Source organism: Solanum pennellii, chromosome 4 (genome assembly GCF_001406875.1).
Source record: "Solanum pennellii chromosome 4, SPENNV200".
Lineage (NCBI taxonomy): Eukaryota > Viridiplantae > Streptophyta > Magnoliopsida > Solanales > Solanaceae > Solanum > Solanum pennellii.
In genome coordinates this window covers 76,289,939-76,305,267 of record NC_028640.1, presented here as the reverse complement: position 1 = coordinate 76,305,267, position 15,329 = coordinate 76,289,939, and the positions used below count along the sequence as shown (strand labels likewise).

Below are 15,329 nucleotides of genomic sequence, written 5' to 3'. Positions count from 1 at the left end.
GGGGGCAGAGGGAGGGGGTAGGAGTGAAAAAATAAAAATTTGAAGTTGATAGTATTTTTTTTAAAAAAAATTAATTTTTGGGGAGGTTTGGGGGAGGAAGGGGGGCGGGGCAGGAGTTTTAAAAATAAAATTTTGAAATTGAAAATATTTTTAAAAAGTAAAATTAATATTTTGGGAAGTGGTTGGGGTTGGTGGGTGGGTGGATGGGGGGAGGTGAGGGATCGGGTAAAAAATAAAATTTTAAAATTGCTGTTTTTTCCAAAAGAAAATATAATTTAAAATTGGAAGAGAATTTTGAAAAATGTTTTCCTTAATTTTCGAAGGAAAGTCATTTTCCTTAATTTTAAGAAAATATTTTACCCCATTAATCCACACCCTGTAAAAAAAAATATAATTATATATTTATTTAATGGTACTTTAAATTTATTTAAAATCTTAATATAATAATTTTTATTTTAAAATTACGTAAATCTTAATGTAAATTAACTGCCTTAAATATCTTCTATCTCAGCCATAGGAATATGACGTTTGAGTACGTTGCCATCAAAATAAAAATGAGAACCGAAAGTAGGATTTCTTGCCCACCACACACCCTAAAATAAAATACCGCTAATTCTCAAATATCTAAAACGTTTCTTATTGGTGTTCAATATTTTATTAATATAAAGACTCAATTTACGATCCATTTTACGCTCAGAAAATTATATTAAATTAGTTAAAGTATTTTTTTAAAAAATAATTCTATATTCATTATTTACTGACCAATATTGAACTTTCAATATACTGTTTTGTCCTTTTATTTTTTTGTAGAAATTAAGTGTCTGTATAGATTGTTAATTAAAATGTTTAGGTCGGTGCAATTTTCTATATATTATGTTGACGTAGTGACTGAGTAATCCACCGCCCCATGTTCCCTCCATATCTTTTCTCTTAATCACCAAAGATTCATTCTTACTCAAATGCTAATATTTTATGCATTAATATATTCTAATTGAATTTCAAATCGCTTAAACTTTAAATTCTGACTCTATATATCGGACCCTCTACTATACTATACTCATATGTGTTTGTATATTGTTCTATTTTAATTAGCTTCTATCCTCCTTAATTCCTAGTATAATGTTATTCTTTTTATATATAATAAAAATAAACTATTGGTGTTTTGCGTTTATGATCATATTGGTGATCCAAGATTACCTTCCTAAGAAGAAAATATCAATTTTGGGCTAAAAATATTCTTCAAATATTTAAAGGTGAATAATTTTCATCCTTTTATTAAATATCATTAAAAAGAAATAATTAGTTCTACAAAAATATGAGCAGTTTACGTGATTATAAAAAAAAAAAATCCTAAATGATTTTATTACATGCTATAAAAAGTTCCTAAAGAAATATTAAAAATCTTAGAAATCATCACTTACTAAAACAAAAAATATTTGAAATGTGTGATGATACATGAACTGCACTTTTTCTCATATATTAACGGAAAGAAGCTCGAGCTAAATAATTATCTTTACTTTTTTTCAAATAAATATTGTATTTTGATCAATAAACTCTTTGATCGTTCTGATATTGAATTGATCAATACATTGATTATGTCTTGCATTTGAGTTTCATTATACATTATTATAAGTTGAAGTCTCTAACAAACGCCGCTTCTAGCATATTCAATTGAAAATAAACATATTGATTCCAAACAAAAAGACTTCAATAAGATTATTTGTTTGGAAGTAGAATTTCTTTTATCTAATATCGATATCTAAATATTCAAACTAATAAGATGTTTAATATCTAATTACATGAAAAGTAAATGAAAAACTGTCAAATTAAAATGTTTTGCACAATACTAAACTCAATTACTGAAAAAGTTCTCTATAGTATTTTTGGTATATTTAAAAATAATAATCACCAAGGGATGACTTGACTTTTGTGGGATCTGTTAGTTTTCTGATAAATTTAAATAGAAGGATGAAAATTGTTCACTTTCAAATATTTGAAGAATATTTTAAGCTAAAAATAATATTTTAAGAATATAGTTTAAATTTGGTATATGATTTAAAAGTGAATTTAGCCAAAAATTCTATTATATTNATGAGGGATCATGAAACAACTTTAACCATAAGTATCTTTATAGCATGAAGCTATAATATTAAGTACGTATACAAAATATATTCAATAATTTTTATATCAAGATTTATATTGAAATTGTGAATTCAATATGAAGTTACTCTAAAAAATTGTACAAAACTTATAAAATTTCAAATGCTAGCTCTTATCACTAATTAAATCTAGAGCTTCTTCTTCTTTTTTTTTTTTTGCTACATATTTTATTAACTTGTTGCTTTAACTAAAAATAATATCATTTTTTGGGGTTATAATTATGAGAAAGTAGGGTTATGACATGAGATGATAGTTGTTCTAACTAGTTTATTATTTAGGCACCGACCATTTGATTTATGATGTCGATTTGTCCCAAAATAATATCGTTCCCATTTATTTATTTTTCTTAAAGTCCAATTTCTCACCATACACATAAGTAGCATGCACGCTATATATGTAGTTTCGTAATGACAATTTATATTGGTTGAACTCTTAAAATATATTATAGATATATGTTAAATATTCGAAAATAGTGTAATTTTAAGATATTTATTTTAGGTGTGATATTTTCAAAAACAACGAGCATAGATGGAGATAATGTAATTAAATATAACATATCAATATATGGAAAAGTGAAAACCTTTTATAATCCTTTTAATCAAATTTTATTATTATTATTATTATATCTTTCTTTTCCCATTTCTTCATATTGATCTTTTGTTTATTCTCCTAGGCAAATTTTAATAAGGATATTGTTATTTTTTGTTTTTAGCATGTTGTGGCAATGCATTGTTATATTAACAGTACAAAGGGAGGAGGATTGGTCCAGCTTTATAAGGAGTTTATTCATCTCATTAATTATTAATGTGAGCTTTTTGTTATTTTTTTTAATAATGTATTTATTATTTTTAACAAATTAAACTTAATTGATTATATTGAATATGTTACTTTTATAAATAATCTTAAAAGATAAGTTTCTTGTTAATTTTATGACCATGCTCACATGTGCAATTTTATCTTCATAACCTTAACTTATATCGAAAAGCCACTTACATACTTATACTATTATGATGATCTATTACACATTTTTATTATTTTAAAGTAAATTTTTTTACCCTTTAAAACTGACATGACAGAGAAATAAAATAAAATTAAAAACTAAACGCGTCAAGTGAAATTTTTTTTTTTTTTTTAATTAGAATCAACTTTTAAACCACCCCTCCAACCCTCCTCTCCACCCCACACCTACCCAGCCTCTTCTTCAAACCTCCTCTTCTTTACACCTATTTTACTTTTTCACATCTCTTCTTCTTCGTTCTTTTTACATCACAAGTTCAAAAGACAACTTTTCTTTTTGATTAGCAATTAGGCTATTCTCAGATTTATTAGTAAATAATTGTATTTTGTGATAATTTTTATTAAAATAATTTTGAATAAACCTAAATAAATAAATCATTAAGTTATGTTTAGATAATTTTAGTTGATTGTTCTATCTTTTCTATTTTTTTATTTTTTGGTTGTTAATAAGTTGTTGGGTTTGGTTGTAATTGCAACTTTATGGGTATGGTAGTTCTAAGTAATGGTTAGAAAATTAAAGGCGGTGAAAAAGATCAATCAATTTTTGAATTTGGTAAAGATGAAATTTTATGAGTATATTGACATTGGGTAACAATTTTGGAAAAAAAAGTGAAAATTGAAGATGTCAAGGAAGAAAAAATATATATATTGAAAACAGTGATGTTGAGATAAGAGATGGAGTGAGTGAGATTTTGTGATAAAAAAGGTATAACTGTTTGAAAATTTTAATAATTAATTAGAGATTAATTAGTGTAAAATATTTAACAAGAAAAGTAATTAATAAAGAAAAGAAAATAAAAAAAATAGAAAATATTTTAATTTCTTTCATGGTGCTAACATGACGATAAGTGTATTACAATACATCATATAAAAATAATTATAAACGTTTTATGGTGGTATTAAATTTATTTTTAGATATTAAAATATGGTCATGTGACAGTCAATTAAACAAAACTAGGCAAGCAAGAAAATAGTCGGTTCTATAATACATTTATGGGTTTCAAAAGGTGATGAATACAATTAGTATAAACTAAGAAAAGGTCGGCTCCTTAAATAATTGTGTTTGAATACCGCCAATTTTATAATCTATTTACTTTATTTAGCAAGTGGCGTTTATCTAATCATTCCATAACATTAAAAATTGGACAATTTTCACATATAACAAACAAAAAATTCATATTTGTATGTTATATCAAAGTTTGTATAATTGCGCTTCATAGCAAACATAAAACTATATAATTCGCTATACATATACAATTGTATAATTCGCTAGCCTAAATTGTATAATTCGCTGGCCTATTTCGCTGGAATTGTATAATTCGCTATTCTATTTTACTGCGATTGTATAATGCACAATTGTATAATTCGCTGCGTATTTCGCTGCAATATTTTTATAAAAATTGCTTTGCATACACTTGAATCGAATTAAAATGTATATATATTGCATAATTATAAGTGTATACCAAGAAGATATATGTTTTTCTCTCGCTTTATGCAAAAACACAAACACAATATATACACTTCTGTTGTATAAAGTTAGAGAAAATTGTATTTCACTGCAATTGTATAATTAGCAATTGTATTATTTGTTGGCCTTTTTCTCTGCAATATTTGAAGTAAAATGTTTGTAAATTGTATAAATAAGTGTATAACACGAAGATATATATTTTTGCATGTGTATATACAATTTTCTCTTTCTTTATACAAAACATAAACAGAATTATACACTTCTGTGTATAAAGCGAGAGAGGCGAGCGAGAATGGAGAGTGACGAACGAGATTTCTGGGAGAGAGACGCTGGCAAATTTTAGCTAACGTTCGCTATGGAGCACAATTAAATCAAACCCTGGCTATTCCATTTATTTTAGGTTATTAGTTTGCTATTATATACAATTTTCCCTTAAAAATTCTGACCAAAACCTCGTTTCACGTTTCCATACATTATTGCGTCTTAACATATTATATTTATTGATACAAAATATACATATATTAATATATCACATTTTAATATAGGGAAAATTATATATAATAGCAAACTAATAATCTAAAATAAATGGAGTAGCTACGGTTTGATTTAATTGTGCTCCATAGCAAACATTTGAAAAAAATTGTCAGGCGTCTCTCTCCCAAATATCTCGCTCGCCACTCTCCTCCAATCTCTCGCTCGCTTCTTCACTTTTTATACAGACACAAATGTATAAAAATTGTTTCTAATTGTATAAAGCAGAGAAAATTGTATAAATACATAATTTTTTCCCCTCTCTCCTCTTCCAGATCTCGCTCGTCACTCTCCCAAATCTTGCACGCCACCCTCGTCTTTCTCACTTATACAAACAGAAGCATAATGTATAAATTGTGTTTCTGTTTGTATAAAGCGTGAGAAAATTGTATATACACATGCAAGTACATATATTTTCGTCCTATACAGTTATAATTAAACAATAAAAATACTCCCCTGCCCAGTTTCTTTTGTCTTTCTCTCTTTCTCATTTTATACAATTTTCAAATTGTATCTAATTTCTCTTTTTCTCATTTTATACAAATCGATTCAATTGTATATTCCTTGTCAAATCTCTTTTGTCTTTCTCTCTCTCATTTTATACAAATTCAAATTGTATATAATCGTTCTATACACTTATAATAATACAATTCGTTTTATACACTTCGTTTTTATACAATTCTTTGCCCAAGTGTCTTTCTCTTTCTTGTTTTATACACTTCATTTTATAAAACTTGCTTCAACTGTATATGTATAGCAAATTATACAGTTTCTATGATTGCTATGGAACGCAATTATGCAAACTTTGCTATAACTTACAAATATGAATTTTTTATTTGCTATATGTGAAAGTTGCCCTTCAATATATCGCATAAGAGGGATATATTTAAAAAAAATATGAATTTTTATATTTTTTTAAATAATAAAAAATTTAAGAAATGTGATAAGTAAATTGTATATTTAAATAATTTAGTTAAAAATATATAGGTCGAATACAAGATAGAGCCTCGAGGCAAAAATTAATTAAAATATAGACTAGCCAGATCAATCCTCACGGCAAAAATCAAAACATAAATTGGCTAGATCAACAACTCTTGACATCTACTGTACAAAAAAACTATGTAGAAATCGAAAGAATAGTGAAGATAAGATATGTGAAATTTCTTAATGAATTTCATTGAAATGGAATCATCTATTTAATCTAATACAAAATCGCAAAGCTGTAAAAAGGGATTTTAGTATATTTTTTAAAAAAATAATAGGAAAATATGTTATTTAAGTGTGTGTATTCTAGTAATTATTTTTTATTTTTATTTTGTAATTTTCCTTGTCAAAAAACAAATAAACAAACCGTGTTTTGGTGTGCGCTCAACATGGGCCGGCCCAACTGTAAGCAAACAAGGGGCAATACGATGTCGGGTCGGCTAAAATATGTTGTGAACTCTGATTTGTTTGGTATTTGGCTCTGTGAGCGTTTTGCTTGATAGGTTTCGACGAAGATTGCTGAGTTCATGGCTTTTCGTTTCGGAGGGTGGGTTGATTTCAGCATCATAACTGCATGTTTTTTGCTTAGTTTTGTTTGATTTTTGTCTCAATTTTTCTTTTGGGTTGTGTAGAAGACAAATGGCTGGTAGGGCTTTGCTTGGAGCATCCACACAATTAAGGTATGTTGAATTTCTTCTTCTCTTCTTCTCCAGGTATGTAACTGTTGATTCTGTATCAGGGGATACTGCCAGAAAATCTCTCCCACAGAATCCTCTCGTAGTGAAAAAGATGGTAAAATTATCAACCTACTTTTCTATTTCTCGCTTCAAATTTATCTCTCTCATTCTATTTCTCTGGTCTTTGCAGTTAGAGCTTGTATTGCGGGTGGACTCGTAGCTTTTTTGTTCTACTCGTACTGGTGCGTACCTCAATTTTGGAATTAAAATAAACTAAAAATTCAATTGTCACAATTTTCCATCAAACGAAATTCTACCACAAACTAGAAATTATTATATACAGAGCTCCAACCCCGTGCAGGCAGAATGTTTGGATTACAAAAGAGAAGAGAAGAGAATGAAAGATTGAGAGGGAAATCTGTTAGTTAGAGAAGAGCAGCTTTATTAAAAGCGAAAAGTGCAAAAAAGCTCAAAGGAAACTAATAATTATAAACATGAATGACAAATATATGACCAAATAAATTGAATTTTTTTTATGATAAAGTAAAATATCAATTGTTTAGTGTCACTTCTTCACAAGAGGCTCATTGACAAGGAAAAGTTTGTCTTAGAACTTTGGTAACGACATTGAAGCGCACAAAAAGCGAGGCGAAGCGCTCAACACGTTTTGAGTTTCACTTTAGGGCTTAAGTGCGCTTTTGCCTTTGATAGCACTGGAAATGAGTAGAGAGCTCACGAATAATCCTTTTATTTGCATACAACTTCATCCTTTCTTGTGGAGGTTGTCCTTCAAAAGCGGTGCCATCTGTTGTCTTTGCATAACATCTTCAGCAGTAGGAGCAATAGTAGGAACAATAGTCTCAAGCAGGGGTCCGACGGATAGTTGTAGTGGTGACTAACCATAAAGAGCCTCAAATGGAGTACTCTGCAAACCAGTATGGAAATTGGTTTTGTACTGCCCTTCGGCAGAAGAAGCCACTCTCTCCGATGAGTAGTCATGTTAGAGGTCATGCATCTCAAGTAGTTCTCAATGCACCTATTCACTCTCTCAGTCTGGCCATCAATTTGAGGGTAATGGGCAGTGCAAAAGTGTAGTTGAGTACCCAATAATTTGAACTAGGACTGCCAAGAATTTTTTTGTTTGTATGAGATACAATTGACTTAGGAGTGCCATGTAAGCAATGCATCTTCTTCCAAAACTTGTACTATCTGTATTAAAAGGATGGGAGAGGACAACAAAATGAGCATACTTTAATTGCAATGTCCACTACTACTAGCATCACATCTTTGGACCTGGATTTTGGCAATCCTTCGGTAAAGTCCGTGCTTATGTGACTCCAATTTTAATTAGAGATTGGTAGAGGTTGCAGTAGCCCTAGGTAAGCTACATTCTCATCCCTGTTCTTGTGGCATACATCACAACTCTCAACGGGAATGGTGGTCATAACAGTTTTGATAGCAACAAAGGCTGCATTAGCTTCTTCATTCCACTTAAAGGAATCCTTCTTCAATAAGTCTGCCAAGGGTCTGCATATGGTACCATATCTTGCTACATATTTTCTGTAGTAATCTGTTAGATCCCAAGTATCCTCTAAGAGTAGTAAACAGAACAATCAGTTGATGAATATGATCCTCAAGTGACAAACTGTATGCTAGAAGGTTTAAACAGTTTGACCCCATACTTGATTTCTTCCTTCAGTGCTCCTACAATAGCTGGACAAGAAATGTGATTCATTCAGAATTGAATTTCTTGGCAACATCTGAGAATTTAAGTATTCAAACTCCCGTAACAATTCATCCAAAGTACCAGTCTGAGAAAGTTAATTTAATTCTTCCACCACATCCCCTAGTGGTGGTACACTGAATCTACTGCATAGTTCCTTCTTAAATTCAGGCATCCTACAACTCCCGCACTCGGTATCAGAAAATGACACTAAACCTCTGATACACCATTCAAATAGAGAGCTGTTGTTTCTACCTTTTGTTGCTCAAGAATTTTATATAAATTGAAATACCCCACACTTTCGAATCTGAGTCTTGACCATTAAACCTGAGTAATTCCCAATTGGGAGGGGGTATTAGAACCATTGGTAGCCTGTTATTTCTGTTTTCCTTACCAAGGAAATGAAGTAATCCATCTCGTTGTGGCTGCTCTTCATTCCTTCGATTTGGTGCATAACTCAACCTTAAATAAATTTTGTTTCAAAATCCCAATAATTGTAAAAATCTAGCCTAAGAAGAAACTATGTGCACTCAAATGTAAATAAAACGGGGTAAGTGATACTCAAAATTGGAAGGAGTTTGTTGCAAATAATAGGGATAGGTAATTCTCAAACTTGAAGATCTTTTTTTCCGTTTACTATCATGTTTCCTCGTAGGCTAATTGTTTTCGAGACATTTCTATATTTTGCAGGTTACGCAACGAAGCTTGGAAAATTAAAGAGTAAGTTATGTTTGTTTTTTGTTTTTTTTAGAAGGTAATACATATTATTCAGTGATCAACACATATTTAATGTTGAAATAGAGTGATGGCACTAGGGTGGGTAAGGCATGACATGCTAAGATTTCGACCCGCCCTACCCTGCCATATTCAGCATTTCTCAAATAATTGCCCTGCCCTACCCCACCCCACCCCACCCCGTCTATGCTTTTTCTTATTTTTTTCTTTTGCAGTACTCTAAATAAAATTTTCAGAAGTTCCAAAAAAGAATGTCCCATTTTTAAGTTCCCATGTAGCTGCAAATTTTCAATATTAACATTTTATAATTTGTCCATCAAACCCATATTCTTAATTCTTGTCTCCAACTTATAAATGAGAGAACTAATTAGTAGAAGTTGTAGCACATGAGTGCTAGTTAATTATATAGTAAGTATATATAATTCAATGCCATATACACCATTTTTTCTTCAATATTCTTTCCTGGGAGCTGTTTGTTAGCAACATTATTAAAGCCCAGAATGATAGTAGTAGCGTAGCAGAAAAATGGAGGATTCTTAGTGGGAATAACAACGGCAGTAGATGATAATCTTTATAAATCTAGTTCTATTGCTGACTAAACCTCAAAAGGTTTTGTGTTGGATGTGGCGCTATGATATTGTATTGTTTTAATATAACTTTAGTATTTATTACCTGTATTGACACTTCAATTCATTTTGATATTTGTCTCTAGGTCTAGGAAGAAGCGTCGAGCTGCCCTTATGCGGCAAGGGTATACATGGAGGATGAAATGATGATGGTCTAGGAATGTTGACATTTGTTATTTCCTAGTTGTACTTGTGCACGCTTAGTTTTGTGATGTTATTTTAAGTTGTCTTTTTTATGCTTATGTAACTCTCTTGGGGTCGTTGGCATTTCTTGTGCCATCATATCAAATTCATTCTGTGATCTTCATTTGATGCTTTGACATCTGACCTTAAACTTTGGAGGAGTATCATTGGACGAATTGGTGACTGCAATATGTCTAAAATATTGTTCTAATTCCCCTTTTTAGTATAATTTGATCCTTAGTGCCTTGTTGATTTGTTAGATTTGCTACTTTCACTTTTCTTTTGAGGCGATGCGTGCGTGTTTCTTGAATTATTAGCTTCCTCTAATGATGACATTTGTAAGTGCAATGTACTTATTGTCTTGTTGGTTCAAATTTTTACATTCCTTTCACCATTATACTTCATAGTCCAAGTCCTTTATTCTTTTCTTGTTTGATTGAATAACACGATTTATCCTCTACATGTGGTGTTATATTTTACAATTTTCTTAATATTTTTGGGTCATTTATTGGACCTTAGTTCTCTTGGGTTAATTATTACCGGAATAAGAAGGGTACGTATAAAGGTTATGCATGCGTATCCAATGCGGCTTTATCCGTTGATACGAGTGCATGCATACCATCTTTGAGAGAGAGGATAAATAGCTATGGATCATTTTCTTATTCGAGTTTATGTTGAATCATGTATGTATATTCAATGACGGATGATGGTATGTTGTATGTATGCATAATCATTCTACAAAATTTGCTTACCTAGCGCGATTTTGCAAATTAAAAAACTTCAAGAGTACACTCCGTAAAAGAGGTTCATTCAAAGTGTTTCCAAACACCAACTCTGTGGGATACTCTAAATTCTCTGTTACAAAGAATGTTGCAGATAAAATTTTTACAAAAGATGGGGCAGAAAGCTGAAATAGTTGAGATTAATGGTCCTCTGAGTAATATTGTCATCATGCTTATTCAAACATAAATTTTTAAAAAAGGATACCACTGATGACCACAAGACAAACATATCATGAAGACAACGAAATTCAGTTCCTTCCACATTCCAATAAACATTAGTAAATTCCAAACAACTTAACATCTTTATAAGTAGACATTACAGTTGGATCTTAACCAAAAGGCTGATAAAATATGCACATACTACTAAAACCAATTCAATAACGAGAGTCCCAACTCCAATGCTAATCAAACTCACTCTCCCTGATGAGACAAATAGCAGAGTGAATTAAAATTCTTCAAACTAGAGTAATTTCATCAAAGTTTAATATGCTCTGAAGTTGAGTAGGCAAAAATATCTATTTGTAAGAGATCATAACATATATTGAAATGCATTTCTTGAGCACATAAAAAAAAAAAAATTGCAAAGAATCCTTGGTCAATAATAAGCTGCATAAGTCAATATGCAACAAAGAACTCCGGGCACTATAACATATTAACATAGAGAATGAAACCAACAACTCCTCGCAGTACAACAAGATTCTCTACAATTTCCTTTACACTGACTCTAAACCATTTCATCATGAATGTTTGTTTCTTTTTTTTCCGGAGTTGAATATAGGAAACTATACTAGGCCATAAAATTCCAGAATTTGAAAACACAAAAAAAGTTGTTTTCACTTCAAATCACTCACAAAATTCAGAAACAACTCCAATTTGTATTCATGGCCCAAATCCAATTTCAAAATACCATTTCTCACATCGAAAACAAAAACTACTGTTTCAAGTTTCACAATTTTCATGACCAAATGCACCGTACAGTTTCATCAGAGTTCTCTCCTCCACTTAGAAAGATACAACTCTTTCTTGTTCTTTCAACACAAATCTCAGTAGATTTGCGAAGGAAATTTAGGACCCACCGAACCCTTGAGAAAGACTCCATTAAATAATCCTCCTAAAAGTTGTCATTCTAAATTTTCATTGTCCATCAATTCAATAGACACATGTTCAGCAAAGAACCCTATGGCTATGAATGTGGATTTCAGACAAAAAAAATGTCTTTGATGTTCCTTCTAACAGTAATCTAAAGTGTTTTTGTCTCTGTTTCTTTTTCTGAAGAAAAAAAAAAGAAGAAGGATCCTGACAAGGTCTTGAAAAATATGGGATTCGAAGTGGATCAGTTTGGTGATGTTCTGAAACTCCACAGTAAATTAACGAACCCATGCATCTGTGTGGTTACAGGATCCTCTCATCTGAGCACGAAATTCTGTCATGAATGGGAGCGTTAGAAACACAATCCTGGGTTATGCAAAGAAGATGCCCTTTGATTGACAGCGGTTCAACTCACAGCTTTGTGAGTCCTTAGGTAATCAAGGCTGTAAGACTGTCTATAGTTCCTTGTTATACTAGAATGAAGTTAACAGTTGCTAATGGGCAGATCATGTACACATTATTGTCCAAATTCTCTGTGGAAAATGACAATAGAGTGTTCCAAGTGATTTGTTTTTGACAATAGAGTGTTTTCTCTAGTTAAAACTGAGTATCAGACTACACTACACAATCTATCTGGAAGTAAGGTTGAGCGCCTTGTTTGGTTACCAGGAGGAGCACACTCTTGACTACTACACCACACAGTCAGTCATTTGTCATTCGTAAAGGAAGAAAGGTTGATCACCATGTTTGGTGTCACCAGGAAGAGCAGAAACTTTTCCCTACTGGATGTGAAAAGCTACTTAAATTGTTTAATAAACATCAGTTTAGTGGGATAACTGTTGTTTGTACCATGAGTACCCACTATGAAGATGGGGATCATCAGAAAATTCTTAAGAAGAAAACAGTCTTGTTGTCAGTCCTTTCAGGAAGTCTTTGATGAACCAAAAGACTTACCTCCTAAAATGTGCTCAACCTTTCAATTTAACTAGGTGTGTGTCGGGTTCTCCAAAACTAGTGTATATTTGGAGAATCTGACATGGGTGCGGCATCGAAAGTGAAAAGCCTGCGCAACTACGCTTTTCGATCATTGATGCACCCAGTTGACACGGGTGTGTGTTGGATTCTCCAAGAATACACTACTTTTGGGAAACCTAACACCAACCCGTTGACATTTTTTGAATAGTCCAAACAACACAAGGTCATTCCCCTCTAAAAGACATGTTTCAAAACATCTTTAATTATTCAATAAACTGAAGGGCTACAGTGGACAACCGACAGATTGTACATAATGTTGAGAATATTAAAAGGTGGAACAATTTTGAGATCTCCTGCAGCTAATTGACTCTTGGAACTATTTTTAGACACACAAAGGATATAATAATGTGGAAAAAGGTGTGTTTACAACAATTAAGAGCTGTTGTGAAGAACAAAATCATCATTGGAACAATTACGGCCAAGTTGGGCAGCAAAGGTTCCATTTTGACAAAAGTGCAGAAAAGAGGTTTACAAAAAAGTTGATGGAGTAAATAACACAGTAATAAAGTAGTGCAAAATAAATCAAACTTACTCTTCCCGGATTCTAATCAGTTGAGTGTGAACCCTGCGTGGCCAAGCCAAGAAACAAAATCAGATTCAGATCCAACTCTGAATATATTGATCTTTCACTTTTTTATTTGCTTATTAAATTGGGAAAAACAGAAGAAAAATACATACGTGCAATAGAGGATATTACAAGCCGTAAAGGCCCCAGCAAGAAACCATTTACCTGCAAGGGGTCAGAGTTTGAGTTATTACTAATGAATTAATACAACAACAAAAAAGAGAATTAGAGGGTGATTAAATTACAGGTACGACGAAATTCAGCTTCAGAAGTGGATTCAGCATTCTGGCAGTATCCCCTGCAGAATCAAAAATCAAAAAATCAAAATAAATTCTTCGAAAGATGAAATTTTGCAAGACGCGTACCTACCTGATTTGTGTTCCCAGCAAAGCCCTACCAGCCCTAACAAAAAGAAGAAGAAAAAACTTGAGGATAAATCAAAAGTTATAAAATCAAGATATTAGCTGCAACGAACTCACCTTCCGAATCGGGAAGCCATTAGCGGACAACAATACAATCAAAGAAGCAAAACCCTAGGCAGCAGGCCTGAATCTGATGATGACGAGCAAACAATTTTTTTTTTGTGAGAGAAATATTTTATTTTATTTTATTATATAAACTACTTTTTCTTTTATATAATATCTATTATATTTCAATGGAAATTTTGTAATTTTAAATATATTAATTGTTAAAATAATCTTATAGAAGAATTCAATTTTTTTATCGAAGAGTCACAAAAAAATTTGTTTCATGTGTAGCCTACAAATTTATTTTATTTTTAAAAATCAATTTATAATAATAATATGAAAAAGAAATTACTTTTATATACTTGACAATTCAAATTGTTCATCTATATTTATTGCTACTATAACATATTCAGTATAATCCTACAATCTTTCATGTATGTAATTTTTTTTAAAATTATATATAATGTTTTTCAAACATAAGTATTCATATAGTTTATTTAACCTATTTTATCTTCAAAATAATATTTCTTTTATGTTTAAAATTTGCGACTTAAATAAGAAAAAAAAATAGAACATTCTAAAGAGAAAAAAAAATATAGAGTTGATAATGTAAAAAAAATGATAAATAATGACCGTATAACTGTAGTTAAAAAAATACATAACCAATTAACGGGATAAATTTTTAAAAAATACAAATATATGGGATTAAAAATTAATTTGTCATTAAATTATATATCATATATTAAGAAAACTTCCACAATAGATAAACCACGAATTGACCTTCATATAATAGTGAGTTGCACTTTTTAGTCTTGATTTCTACTTCTTACAATCTTGAATCATGATAAATTAGTGTCATTCGTCGAGAGTAAGAATCATATTAAATAGTAGATTATATATAACTAGTGAAACTTTTCGCGCTTCGCGCGATTATATGAAATATTTATAAGATAATAATATGAAATATATAATATTTAGGTTAGTATCGAATATATAGATAATATTTATATTTCTCCTCGTCTGCGATATCATAGACTTTTTTAAAACATATAAAATATATTTATTTGTTTTGTATATGTAAATATTAGAACAAAATATTCACCGTGGTGAAGTAAATGGAATAAGGGATAATATGTTGAAATAACAATATATTGTATTAGGTTGAAAATATTTTAGATATTTTAATTTTCTCTATCTTTTCTAGGAGTAGTGATGTTCTATCCAAACTCTGATTTCGTCAAAACAAAATTGTTTTCTTTTATTTTATTATTACATTTGGTTATTATA

At 30.7% G+C, this 15,329-nt stretch overlaps 1 protein-coding gene and 1 long non-coding RNA gene across 2 annotated transcripts; one reads left to right on the top strand and one right to left on the bottom strand.

Annotated features, from left to right (window-relative positions):
- Positions 1–6,599: 6,599 nt before the first annotated feature.
- LOC107017574 lies at positions 6,600–13,536 on the top strand. The gene is made up of 6 exons (XM_027916222.1): positions 6,600–6,707; positions 6,793–6,840; positions 6,900–6,952; positions 7,028–7,079; positions 9,251–9,280; positions 12,645–13,536. The coding sequence occupies exons 1-6, from the start codon at positions 6,688–6,690 to the stop codon at positions 12,910–12,912; spliced, it is 471 nt and encodes a 156-aa protein (XP_027772023.1). The 5' UTR covers positions 6,600–6,687; the 3' UTR covers positions 12,913–13,536.
- Positions 11,033–14,177, bottom strand: LOC107017555. The gene is made up of 6 exons (XR_001456514.2): positions 14,055–14,177; positions 13,945–13,977; positions 13,821–13,873; positions 13,689–13,740; positions 13,543–13,575; positions 11,033–11,306 (listed from the first exon to the last, which is right to left on the bottom strand). It is a non-coding gene; the product is annotated as an uncharacterized LOC107017555 (long non-coding RNA).
- Positions 14,178–15,329: the final 1,152 nt, after the last annotated feature.